Genomic DNA, 14265 nt, shown 5'->3' on the forward strand with positions numbered 1-14265 from the left:
TCTGCTGAAACTACATCTATCGTATCAAATGTGAAGAACTCTAAAAGGAAGAAGATGCACATTAGCGAATTCCAAGCACAAGACCTGTCTAATACAGATCAGGACATGGAAATGAGGAATGCGGATTCGCATATCCCCGCTTCTCACCAAGTGCAACCTGCACAAAAATCTTATAAACAAATGGTTCAAGGGAGCGATTCTGTTGTGGAAATTGACGATATGGAATCATTAGAGGTCCTCGCTCTGGACTCAGAAGACGAGTTCTCTTCGGACTCAGAAGATGAAGATGACATGTGCCCTAAAATAAGACTTTCAAAGGAGGAGAAAGCTGCTCTGAGGAGACCATGGCGGCATGCCCTCATTATCAAGATGTTTGACAAGCAGATAGGATATCTATCTTTGATGCGAAAGCTTCAAGCCAAGTGGTCCATACAAGGTAAACTAACACTTACGGATTTGGGATGCTCGTATTATGTAGCACGGTTCTCTTCAAGGAAAGACCATGAACATGTCCTAACCCAGGGACCATGGATGATCGATGATCACTACCTTACAATCAGACAATGGATCCCAAATTTCGTCCCCTCCGAGGACAAAATCAAGTTCCTGACGGCTTGGGTGCGTATCCCAAATTTGCCTGTCGAGTATTTCAACAAAGATTTTCTCACAAAAATAGGTGAGAAAATTGGTACGGTCATTCGTATAGACAAGAATACTGAAATGGCGGAGAGGGGACAATTTACACGAATGAGTATTCAAGTTAATATCGAAAGACCACTGTTATCGAAATTCATTTTAAACAAAAAGGTGTATCATATTCAATATGAAGGGTTAAGAATGATTTGCTTCAATTGTGGGAAACTAGGCCATCTCAAAGACGATTGTGCAAAAATGGCACAAACTGTGCTCGACCCTGAAACCATAGTCCAAACAGAGGATTTAACAGTCCACGATATGAGCAAAGATGAGTCAAGCGCAATTCCCAGAGATAAGGAATCTCAGTTCGGGGACTGGATGTTAGTGAAAAAGCCTCCGAGAAGGAAATCTCCGGCGAGTAACCAGAACTCCTACCAACTGAATACCAATATTCCAACATCCAAATTTGGTAAAGATTTCACAAAGAATAGTGGGTCAAGATTCAATCTTTTGCAGAGACATAATCATGGCAAGGATTTTGATATTGGGATGGAAAATTTGGCAAACTTTCCTATTATTACTCCATCAATTGTGCAACCAAATATTCCATCAACATCGAAAAATATTCCTTCCAAAAATTCCCTCCACATTCCAATTTCTAATTCATTCAAAAATAAAAATATTGCCAGTCAATCTACTCCCCAAAATAGAGCCCCTGTAAGATCAACCAAATTTGTTTCACGCAAATCTACCACCAACCCTATTCCTACACCAATTCAAACTAATACTCTAGCAGACATTACCAACACTGTTTCTTCTCGTGCAAACTCTAAATCCAACCCCCCTGTTCTCAGCACCCTGTCATCTAATGATGCCGCTTCAAGACATCACAACCCTACCAATACTGAACCCACACATATCAGTCCTATACCCACCACTACCCCAACTCTCTTACCTCCCAGAGCCCCCTCGGTTCACAATGTTACCGCCATCCCACACGTGCACAGCGAGCCTCTTGAAGGAGATGCGCGTTCCCTTTATGGTGGGGATGGTACGGGAAAGCCCGATCATGAACATCAAAATTCAATCAATCCCGGAGGACCTGTCGAATCTCCAACTGGAGATGTCGATACCATGGAATGTTAATCAAATTCTCTCGCTAGTAAGTCGAGCTTATCTATCATATTTATCTTATGTACCAGTTTATATGTCGGATAGAATCCCACCGTTAATGCATAATACTACCCCCATCACCTGTATGGTGTGGAATGTTCAGGGGACCGGGAATAAGAATAAAATTAGCGCTATTAAAGAAGTAGTCAGAACATATAGGCCTACTGTTCTCGCCCTTCTTGAGACCCATAAGGATGGGGTCCATGCTGAGAATGTTAGGAAAATTCTGGGATATACGGGACATGCTCGAGTAGATGCCATTGGTTTTAGTGGCGGTATTTGGTTATATTGGCACCCCGAGGTAGTATCCGTTTCACCAATTACTCACCATAATCAGTTCATCACGGTTGAGATTGCTCGTCATGGAAGCCCTCCATGGTTCTTTTCAGCGGTTTATGCTAGTCCTAACCCCCATAACCGGCTCGAACTTTGGTCTGAATTGGAAAAATACGCTCATTCTCATAACCTCCCTTGGATGTTAGCGGGGGATTTTAATGAAACAAGATCAGTTCAAGAACGGCATGGCGGAGACCAGAACATGATCCGTCGTTGTAATGCGTTTAATAATTGGATCGATGACTGTGAATTGATTGAATTGGAGTTCTCTGGTCCTCTACACACGTGGGCAAGAGGTAATTCAATTGAGACGGACGAGTGCGAGGTTAGATCGTGCCCTATGTAATAGTGAATGGAGTTCCCTCTTTGGTGACGCCTCGATTAAACATCTTAGGCATACCAATCGATCATTGTCCCCTCCCGATTTCGCCAAACGGGTTTGCTCCCTACATTCTGTCCAAAAACCTTTCCGATTCCAAGCTGCTTGGTTAACCCACGAAAATTTTTCTGAATTCGTGAATGAGAAATGGGCTAGAGGAGATGACCTAGTAAAGCAACTATCCAATCTATCCTCTGACTTACAGAGGTGGAATAAAGAGGTATTCGGCAATATATTTCGAAAAAAGCGCGAACTCTACGCTCGTATTGAAGGTTGTCAAAGGCATCTCTCCATTACAAGAACTAGCAATATTATCAAATTAGAAGCAAAGTTAAGAAGGGAGTTAGATGAAGTGCTAGAAAGGGAAGAGCTTCTATGGTATCAAAAATCTCGAGTCGATTTTATTCGGGACGGGGACCGCAACACTTCTTACTTCCATGTTAGCACTTTAGTCCGAAGATGGAGGAACCGCATTACAGCCTTGAAGAACGAACAAGGGGATTGGGTTGAGGACAAGTAATGAGGTGAAGAATCTCATTATAGAATATTACAAAAAACTTTATACTGAAGAGGGTGTCGATGATAGTTTAGCTGATATCCCCTATAATATTTTCCAAGAATTCAGCAATGAGCATTGGGACTGGCTTAATAAGAGTTATTCACAGGCGGAAATAGAGAGAGCAATCTTTGATATGGGCTCCCTAAAAGCACCAGGTCCGGACGGCTTTCAAGCTTTATTTTATCAAAAACATTGGCCCGTTGTCAAAGACGATGTTTGCGCAATGGTAATAACGGCTCTAGAAGGCAAAGGATTACCAGAGGGAATGAATGATACAAATCTTGTTCTTATTCCCAAAGTAAGGCCCCAGAATGTGTGTCTCAATTTCGACCCATAAGTCTTTGTAATGTCGCATACAAGATTGTAAGCAAGGTCTTAGCGAATAGAATTAAAAAGGTGCTGCCACGCCTCATCTCAGAAAACCAGAGCGGTTTCGTCCCCGGCCGTCAAATATCCGACAACATTATTGTTTTCCAAGAAACAATACACACCATGAGGAGAAAGAAAGGGAAGAAGGCGTATATGGCAATTAAAATTGATTTAGAGAAAGCCTACGATCGACTCAGGTGGAGTTTCATCGAAGACACATTAAAGGACATGTATTTCCCCCAACTCTTAGTCGACACCATCATGAACTGCGTAACATCTACAAGGATGCAAGTCCTTTGGAATGGAGAGCCAACCGAAATATTTACTCCTTCAAGGGGAGTAAGACAAGGTGATCCGATATCCTCTTATTTATTCGTGATGTGCTTAGAAAAGCTCCAACAAGCTATAGACGAGAAAGTGCGAAATCTGGACTGGTTACCTATTCCCATTTGTAAAGGTGGGCCAAAAATTTCTAATCTTTTTTTTTGATGATATGGTCCTTTTCTTTGAAGCTAGGCCCGATCAAGCTCATGTTATTAAACATGTCCTCGACAATTTTTGCCTCGCCTCAGGGGAGAAAGTAAGCATCAATAAGTCAAAAATTTTCTTCTCGGATAATACTCAAGAAACCGACCGTGAGGCTATCACGACTATTCTGGGGTTCGAAACTACACACGATTTGGGTGTATATTTGGGCATGCCTTCCATTAATGGTCGAGTCACGAAAGAAACCTTTGCCCATCTCGAGGAAAAATTCAACAAAAGACTATCGGGATGGCAAACAAAGCACTTATCATTGGCTGGAAGAAGCACCTTAGTTCAATCTACACTCTCAACCTTGGCTAACTATAGTATGCAGACGGCCAAAATCCCGAAGTCTATTTGTGATACTCTAGACAAAAAGACGCGTAAATTCATCTGGGGTGGCAATGACGAACAAATAAAGATTCATCTTATTTCATGGGAGAATATTCAAAAACCAAAATCCATTGGAGGTCTTGGAATTCGGTCTACCCGTCAATCCAACGCAGCTTTTCTCACAAAATTGGGATATCGTCTTCTAGCTGAACCTTCTCGGTTATGGGCACGGGTCTTAAGAAGCAAATACTGTAATGGACGGTGTGACGTGGATATGTTCGTCCCTAAAGCAAACATGTCGAATGTTTGGGCAGGCATTTCGTCTCAAGCGAAGACTATTAATTGCGGGACTTGGTATCTATTGGTAACGGTCGGAGAACCCTATTTCGGGATCATTCTTGGGTCGATAAGGGCTGCTTGTCCGATAAGGCAATAGCTCCAATTCCCGACTCCATCCTCGGGGCCACTGTGGCCGAGATGTGGGAAGAAGGGTCGGGTTGGAAATGGGATGATTTCTCGAATTATTTACCACAGGAAGAATTACAAAAAATTGCAGCATACACGCTATCTCCGGAGCCTTATATGGAAGACACCCTCCATTGGAATGGAACCACTCATGGGCGATTCTCGATAAAGTCCGCTCTCGCAATTATACGGTCTCACGATGACATTCCGGGTTCCAATTTTACAGCTTGGCACCTAATTTGGAAATTACCGGTACAACAACGCATTCGATTCTTTATATGGCTATCAGCTCATGACCGAGTTATGACAAATTATAATCGAGTTCGTCGAGGACTTTCTGATGACCCAATATGCCCAAGGTGTAATGAAGAAGATGAAACGATTGAGCACCTCCTCCGCAACTGTCCGGTATCATCTGATATTTGGAATTTACTCGGAGATGGTGCCTCTTCTAGCGAGTTTTATACCGACCAATTCCATCAATGGGTTGCCAAAAACGCCAGCAATGGCTCTTCAATTTCATCCTCGACTTGGTCAATGAAGTTCGCTATTACCTGTTGGTGGCTATGGCGTTGGAGGAACAATTTGGTTTTTGGGAGAGCTAATGAAAATCCAATAGACCCGCTGGGATTTCTACTCCATCAATTCGAAACTTCATTGAAAGCATTCGACCCCCATTCACTTTTCTTACCATCGCCTGGTACGTCTTGAATCGAACGGTTTATTAGGTGGTCTCCTCCTCCCTTTGGCTGGTTTCTACTTAGTACTGATGGAGCTTCACAAGGCAATCCAGGCCCGGCTGGTTGTGGCGGTATAATTCGTGACGATACCGGTAACTTTATTACTGCCTTTGCCTTTTCTTGTGGAATTTGCACTTCGATGCGGGCCGAAATGCGTGCGGTAGTGGAAGGACTTACTAGGGCTCGAAATCTAGGCTTCACCAAAGTCATTGTTAACATGGATAATTTACCATGTACCAAGCTTATTAATGAAGATGGTCTTATCAGTGGAAGCCTTCGCCCTCTGGTTTTTAGGTGCAAGGAGCTGGTGAGTTTGTCGGGTTGGACTGTCAAAGTCGAGCATGTGTTTCGAGAAGCCAATCGCGCAGCTGATTGGCTCGCTAACGCTGGGGTTCACTCTTCGACCTCCTCTACAGTGTTTGATTCACCGCCCTCTGAACTCCGTACAATTCTTCGTGAAGATGTGCTAGGAGTCGCCTTTCCTCGTCTAGTTTTGTCCTAGTTTTCTCTTGTTTTTCGGGGCCTAGCCCCTCATATGTACCAAAAAAAAAATAATTTGTGTATGAACGTGTAAAAAATTGATCAAACAAGAAAACTCAAAATATAGTATAATGACCAACGAGGCAACAACGGACCCAACTTTAATGAGGATATTATGAATACTCGTTACGTGATATGATAGCCACGGTTTTAGATCTACATGAAGTTGACACAAATCTACCACAAGATTATCTCAAAAAAAAAAAAAAAAAAAAATCAATCTACCACAAGATTAGCATATTCATATGTAAATGATGGGAAATGTAATCAATTATAAGGTACCAATATTATATAAGTAATTTATAAAAAAAATATTAAATTTTAAGTACCGTGCATATTGACTACCTGGCCTTGGTTGTATAAGTCAACATAAAAAAAATCTAGGTGAAATTAACATATTTACATTTGTTATAAAAAATGGTTCCGGAAAATTGAAATTTCGACACACAAAAAATGAAAAAAAAAAAAAACGTCGTCAAAGTATCGTCTCATAGACTATGAAAAGTCAAATAAGTGATTTGGGGTGGATTTGAGTTATACATGAATTAAATTGTATCTTACTAATTAAAGATTATATATTATATTATTAGTAAACTAGTTTAGACCCCGTGCATTATATGCACGGTACTTAAAGTTTAATATTTTTTTTATAAATTACTTATATAATATTGATACCTTATAATTGATTACATTTCCCATCATTATATTTTTCTTTGATAAATAAAAGCTATAAATGAAAATTAGTTAAGAGATTTGAGTAATGAGTTAAAATATATTTTAATGAAAATAATTTTATAGTATAAAGCTAATGAGTTTCAAATTTTTTTTTTCATTTTTTTTTGTCACAAAAGTAATAATAACGATTTCTAATTTTGATTTTATACGGAATATGAGTTAATTCATCGTCTAATAATAACATCAGTAAAAGGTTTAACAATTTATAGTTTTACTAGTGTTGGTGCCCGGCTTCGCCCGGGCTACCTCTACTTACCATTAATTTTTATTTTCATTAAATAAAATTACTTAAGGTTGCATAACCCATAAGTTTATCATTAATATATTTTTCTATGACATATCCTAAAATTACGATGAAATTAATTTTGAGACAAATTCACTACTCCCGCTATTAATATTTTACTCTTATTAATGAAACAATAGTAATAACATTTCACTACTTGCCCGTAATCATTGTTACTTTCACTACTCCCGCCGTAATTATTGTTACTGTCACTACTTCCGCATTAATATTTGATAATTTCACTACTTCCGCCGTAATTATTGTTACTTTCACTATTGCCGCATTAATATTGATTATTTCACTACTCCCGTTGTTGTTTTAACCACTTTCATTAATCTCGCTGATAATATTATTACTTTTACTGTTCAAATGAGTGATTACTATCATATAACTATATCCAATGTTACTTCAATTCATTTCTTTACTGAAGAATTTTTTTTTTACTACTTAGGCATGCAATTTTAAGAGGATTATATATAAATATATTACATATATGCATTAAATCAAATCGAAATAATTATGCAATATTATATATTATGGAATCTAACTTGAATTATTTATAATCTACTTATATTATATTTTTGTATGTTTAATAATTAACATCTCTATACATCAAATAAAGTATAAAGTTTAAAAAAATTGCATATATTTTAAGTTTAATATATAATTTTATGATGATAATAAATAATACCATAAGTGTGCGTGTTTATACTAAATTATTTTATTTTAAGGAAATTGATCATCTTCTAGTTTTCTATAAATATTTAGGAAAATTATCAAGCATCTTCTTTCTTTTAGTCTCTTTGAAATTGACCATCTTAATTAATTATTTTATTTTAAGGAAATTAACCATCTTATTAATTATTTTATTTTAAGGAAATTGACCATGTTTTAGTCTCTTACAAATGTTTAGGAAAATTACCAAGCTTCTATATAATTTAATTTTAACCCATACTATATAATATTTGCATTGAGATCCCTTAACCGGGTCCATCACACGGTACTAGTGATTTAAAACCATATAGTATAATTAATTTGTATAACTTTTTTTAATTACATTGAAATCCCTTGGTTTCTGGATTTAATATATAGTATTGATATCAATTTTATTTTATTTTAATTAAAATATTATAGCTTAGAGTTTAGTGAAAATAATATAATTTGATAAAAAGATTAATTTTAATAAAATATATAGATGAATTAAAGTGTAATTGTTAGTTTCCTTATTTAGTGAATGATATAATTATCATTAGTTTCCTTTTTTGAGAATATGCATTTTGGCGGAAAATTATAGAGATCACCTATTCATTTAGTAAATAGGGGATAAGTGTTTTATGTACAATATTAAATGACTATCTCACACCGTAAGACAGTGTTGGACAATAGTTGTCGTTTTTGCGATTGGGATGGTTAAAAAAAAAAGCACAAATTTCCTCCAAAAATGGGGAATTGTTTTAGAGTGACTTTTAACCATGAGGCCATGACGTGTGAGGTTGACCGGTCCGAACATATAAAGCAAATTTAAGACCGGACCGGATCATTTGATTTGAACTGAACTCGGACCAAATTCTTGTAATTCCAGTCCTCAGTCATTGTTTTTTGAAATTTTGGTCTTGGGTTCGGTCCGGTCAAAGGCAGGTTATTTTAGGTTCAGACCGAATAGGCCGAAATATATGACTTTCAAGTGTATTTATTGAAACTTTGTAAATGAATCAATTTTTTTACGCTAAAATGTCATTATAAACTTAATTATAGCAATTATTTAAATTAAACAATAGTTCAAATACCTATTTTATTTAATTTAATAAATTTAAAATTCAATAATCCTATACTCAATACCGACAAATCGTAATTTTCGGTCCATTGCGGTCAAAAATTCGGGTTGGGCCTAGTCCTGGACTGGAACTTTTAGGTTCGATCTTCGATCCACTAAGTGTATTTTTCGATCTTCAATCCAATCTGAGCCGGTTTAATGATGTTAAGCCATCAACAATATAGGTTTGTCAACAAAGGTTTGTGTACTTTTTAGAAGTTTGTTGACAAACCTCTCTATTGTTGGGAATGAAGGTTGAGGTTCATAGATGAGAATGGTTACAATTTTGTTTACAGGTTTGTGTTTTTGGTTGTGAATGATAGTGGACCTCATGTAGTATACTTTTATGAGGTCTGTTTATTTTTACGAGGTTTGTCTATTGTTGTATTGAGGTTTGTTGTTAGAGAGATTTGTGTGTTGAGTAATGTGACATTAGATAAACCTCATTTGGGGTTTGTCTATTGCTAATGCCCTTAATGTCTGAAGCAAACGTTATGACATCAAAGCCCAAGAGTATAACTAAAAAAAATAGCACAAAATCTCATTATAGACGACACATATCTGTGTATAACTAAAGACGATCCAAATACGATATCACATTCCTAATAGGACAAACGACAAGTAGGGTGGTTGGGCCAAAAAATGACACCACTTTCAAGCTATTTGACTCGTCTTTAGTTAAAGCCGAATATAGCCGTTTATAGTAAGACTAGCTAAAGAAATAGAGCACATCGAGCCGTACGTAGCAAGTTACAAGTCGAAGGACACTTTAATCATACATTTCTTTCGGTTATGTCAATTATTTATTTACTTTTTTATTTTTTTATGAGAAATATTCTAATTAAAGATAAATAAATAAATAATTGAAGAAGGGGAATATTTTTTAAAATATTTATCCTTTTGACTTCTACCAAAATTCAATTTTAACTTTCTTGAATTCATCATTTAGACAAGGTACGTATGAGTAATAATGTTTCAAAGTTTTTCCTTATTCATTAACAATCAAGTATCAGTTATGAGTAATGGTAATACAATCCAGTGGGGTGCATTTAAGCATTAAATACCTTTTAATTTGGGTATTAATTTAGTAATTAAGAACTAAACTAGTTTTGTTACCCATGAAAATCACGGGTTATCTCTAGGAAAATTAAAAATTTAGATAGTTGATTTTTTTTGTGAATATCAAATGAAATCGAAATTTATTTCATCATTGATACATATTCCTATTCTTTAATTTTGATCATCATCTAATAAAAATTCATAAATTTTAGAATTTGATTATGTACGAATTAGAAAACTTTAAAACCAAATTGAAATATTGAAGTTGTTAGTTGTATAAAAAGTGAATTTACCTGTGGAGTGTGCATGACATCAAGAGTTAACCGCTAACCATACGATTTCACCATAAGGTGTTCCTTTCGTACCGCCTACGAAACAAAAGTACAACAAAAAACAATACACAAATTAGTAATTCGTCATTCCAAATTCAAGTTAAAGAAAATACTGCAAGTTTTTACCACCTCCAAATGATTGTTTTGCAGGAAAACAAATGAGACGATCTTAAATAGGACAGGCTAAATAATGCTAATTTGGAAGTTAAATGATGTACACTAAAATTAGTGTTCACAAACTTTAAATGACATAAATATTAATTAGGGAAAAACAAAAGCATTCAAAGGATTGTATATAATGGGTTGCTTTATATAATCTTTATGGTGGTAGGAATTATTGCAAAATTAGTATGAGAGTTAAATGGAGTAACGGTTATGCTAGGGCAGAGAATTAGAAGAGACTTGTGAGAAAATTCGACGATGCCTTTAAGAAAATCATTGAACTTATGTGAAAATTATCGTGGGTTGAATTTAAATAATGGTTGAATATAAAATGCCATAGTTTTACGTTTAAGAATATTATTAAGCTACTCATTTGTTTTTCTTTTCAAGTTTGTATAATTTTAAATAAATAAATAAGTAAATGTATAAATTTTATGAGCTATATTACTATGAAAAATGTTAATCAATTCACTAACATTTGTTTTATTGTAAAATGAGAATTTTAATTGTAAATTAAGAAATTTTGGTGTTACATCTTTTTTTTTTTTGGAATTTTTTAATTCAACCATGAAATATAGTTTGTAATTTGGAAGTTCATGAGTAATAGTTATTAGATAGAGGATTAGTGAATGGAAACTATTATAGGTTTAATAGCCATTATAAACTATTGATTCCTATCTTTTAATTTGTCTTTCCATTTATTTCTGAGTTATGAGTATTATTAAATAAGATAATTCATTAGTGAGGAGCTCAAAAGGTAAAACAAATAGGAAAAAATGTTAATGAAAATTACCATTATTATTATTGATCTTAAATAGTGGTTGAAATAAAATGTCATACCTTCACTTTTAAGAATATTATTAAACTTCACAATTATTTATTTTTATTTAAAAGGGTTTGTATAACGAACTTAAATAAATAGATGTAGGTGTAAATTTTAAGTGGTACGATTTTAGGAAAGTTAAGTTTAACTTTTTACCAAAAAATAAAATAAAATATACAACATTTTCAACCAATATTTCATCATATGAAAATAAATTAAAAAAAACTATGAAAAACTTTAATCAATTCATTAACATGTTTATTACAAAACATTCAATTAAAATGTTAATTTTATAAGTTAATGTTATGTTGTCAATTACCATTAGTCAAGTAAGCAATATAAATTAAAATTAATTAATATTAACCAATCTAAAAATGACATGTGGAATAAAATTAAATGGTATATATGTCTGCGTGGAGACAACATAACATTAACTTATAAAATTAACATTTTATTGACTATGTGGCTTTTCCAAGGTGACAATGTGAATGACTATGTGGCTTTTCCACATCCTATGTGGCTTTGTCTAGTTGGCATTTTTTAGGATGTCTTTTAATAGTATTTTATAGATTACACATTAACCAATACAATTAATGCATATATTAATAATTTATTTCCTCTTTTGATTTCTTAAATATAACCCACTGGGTTGTATTTATCATTACCCGTCAGTTATCGCATCCTAATTTTTTTTAATAATGTCCAACTATTATAAATGAGTCTATTTCCTTCTAAATAATACAGAGTATGCATCTATTTATTATTAGTTATAGACATGAAAACATTATTTGAAAATATTGATATTATCAAACTATTTGGATTTAAATGCAAAAAACAGAAATATAACTTATCATCCCCACTAAACTTATTTGAAACTCTCAATGTTCCTGCCCAATTAATTGACATGGTGGTGGGCCATGCTAAAATTATAATTATTGCTATTGAATGACTAACAAAAAAAAGTGGGACCCATATTATTCTATACAAGGTTATTCAACACAATTGATACAATCTTCTACCCTACATTCTTAATTGGATGCAAAATAAAGTGGGCCCGATTGATTGACTAATAAAAGAAAGTGAGTCCCATGATATTCTATACAAGTTTATTCATCTCAATTGATACAATCTTCTACACTGACATATCTTTTACACAAGTTTATTCAACTTAATTGTTTATGAATCGTCGGTTTACATGTGCCATATTATTTTTATATATGTTTCGTTATAAAGTTAATATGCAACTTAATTGTTTATGAATCGTCGGTTTAACTCATATCCCCCTATAAGTAATGACCCTATATTAGATTATGTTTTTTCATAATAGTCGGCTTTCATTATTTTTAATAATAAAAAAAGGTTTGTACAAAAATAATTTAATCTAAAAGTCCTTTAAATAGTACACTTTTTTTGAAAATATCACTAACATTATAATCAGTACATTACAACTCATTTATATAAATATCTTAAACTCTCACTATAAAAGCCAAGCTCACAAATATTTTGCTTTAGCTCTCAAATGTCGTGCTTTAGGACGGAATCTTAACTAGTTTGTTATAAACTCCCCCGTTGTACTTATATTGCGACTTTACAAATAACCACTTTAATTTTCAATAGTTTTCAAAATATATGAGATATTTACATCAATGATTTTAGACGCATTAGCAAAAGATATAATCATATCATGCATTCATTCATGCACATCATTGTTGGGACCAAGTTATGCTATCTTAATCAAAAAACTTGCCTTTATGTTTTGCTCTCTATTGGTGATCCTTCATTGCCCTTAAAGCTACTCAATTTCCTTCTTTAATTACCCACTACATTTTCACTTTATTTCTTATACACTTATAAATATGCTCTCAACTTATTCTATAACAACTTAACCTTCTTAATTTTCCTAATTCTTAAACTATGAAAACAAAAATCAAGAAACAAATTTTTTTGGTTTTGGTTCTCTTCTTGTTATTGGGCCTAGTCAGTGCGGATCCAAATTCAATTATAGATTATTGCATTGCCGATACATCAAGCCCACACTACATTTCAAATGGTCCGACTTGCTTGAGCCCAAACTCCGCATGCTCATCCCACTTCACAACTTCTGCTTTATCCAAACCTGGTAATACTACCGCGAATAAATTTGGATTTAGTGTCATCCTAACCACAAACCTAAACCTCCCGGGCCACCGTACCCAGGGCCTAAGCATGGCTCGGATTGATATCGCTCCAAATGGGCTGGTCCCACCTCACTCGCACCCACGGGCCTCGGAAGTGACCACTTGTCTTAAGGGGGAGATATTATTGGGCTTTATCGACACGTCCAACAAGATGTATACACAAAAGTTGAGGCCCGGTGAGTCGTATGTGTTCCCAAAAGGGCTGATCCACTTCCTTTATAATGTGGATAAGAATAGCCCAGCAGTTGCTATTTCTGGGCTAAGTAGTGAAAATCCTGGTACCCAAATTGCTTCAATTTCTAACTTTGCTAGTACACCAACTATGCCAACTTTTGTGTTGGAAAAGGCCTTTAAGATTGATGCCCAAGAGGTAAACCGGATTAGCAATCACCTTAAAGGATAGCCACGTTTACAATTATAGTGTGAGACGGTCTCAAATATAATAATCCAAACTTTTACTTTTGTCTACTCGATCTAGATCCTATTATCTAATATTTTTTTATTTTGAAATAGAGAAATAAATAATTCATTAATAGAATGTCATACGGCACTTACAAAGTATATCTATAATCGAAAACGAATCTATTAGAAACCAAAGAAAAATAATTTTCTTGCAAACTAGAGATCTCAAACCATGATCTGACAATTCGGCTCGGCCTCGTATCGCTATCTTGATGCAGCTTTTGATGAGGAGATCCCTCGTATGATAAATTGTAAAAGGAAAAATACCTCTTACTGGTTTCGAAGATTGTTGACAAATAACTTGTATGCATTGAAGTAATGTGCGACGAACTATCAACGAATTAATCTTGTCTATATTACGAGT

General features: G+C 34.7%; 2 protein-coding genes across 2 annotated transcripts; both read left to right on the top strand.

Annotated features, from left to right (window-relative positions):
* Positions 1 to 1894: 1894 nt before the first annotated feature.
* Positions 1895 to 3420, top strand: LOC141641923 (uncharacterized). Its single transcript, XM_074450565.1, has 2 exons — positions 1895 to 2441; positions 3095 to 3420. The coding sequence occupies exons 1-2, from the start codon at positions 1895 to 1897 to the stop codon at positions 3418 to 3420; spliced, it is 873 nt and encodes a 290-aa protein (XP_074306666.1).
* A 9713-nt stretch (positions 3421 to 13133) lies between these two features.
* Positions 13134 to 13974, top strand: LOC141632508 (germin-like protein subfamily 1 member 1). The gene has a single exon (XM_074445056.1). It carries the CDS (start codon positions 13177 to 13179, stop codon positions 13840 to 13842), a length of 666 nt encoding a protein of 221 aa, XP_074301157.1. The 5' UTR covers positions 13134 to 13176; the 3' UTR covers positions 13843 to 13974.
* The last annotated feature ends 291 nt before the right edge of the window (positions 13975 to 14265 follow it).

The sequence above is a fragment of the Silene latifolia genome, chromosome 2, assembly GCF_048544455.1.
Source record: "Silene latifolia isolate original U9 population chromosome 2, ASM4854445v1, whole genome shotgun sequence".
Classification (NCBI taxonomy): domain Eukaryota; kingdom Viridiplantae; phylum Streptophyta; class Magnoliopsida; order Caryophyllales; family Caryophyllaceae; genus Silene; species Silene latifolia.

Excerpts from the sequence above, each read along its gene's own strand:
- LOC141632508 (XM_074445056.1), top strand. The coding sequence starts at position 13,177 with ATGAAAACAAAAATCAAGAAACAAATTTTTTTGGTTTTGGTTCTCTTC.
- LOC141641923 (XM_074450565.1), top strand. The coding sequence starts at position 1,895 with ATGGTGTGGAATGTTCAGGGGACCGGGAATAAGAATAAAATTAGCGCT. Across the intron at positions 2,442-3,094 it reads TCTACACACGTGGGCAAGAG|AGGGTGTCGATGATAGTTTA; the intron begins GTAATTCAATTG and ends TTTATACTGAAG.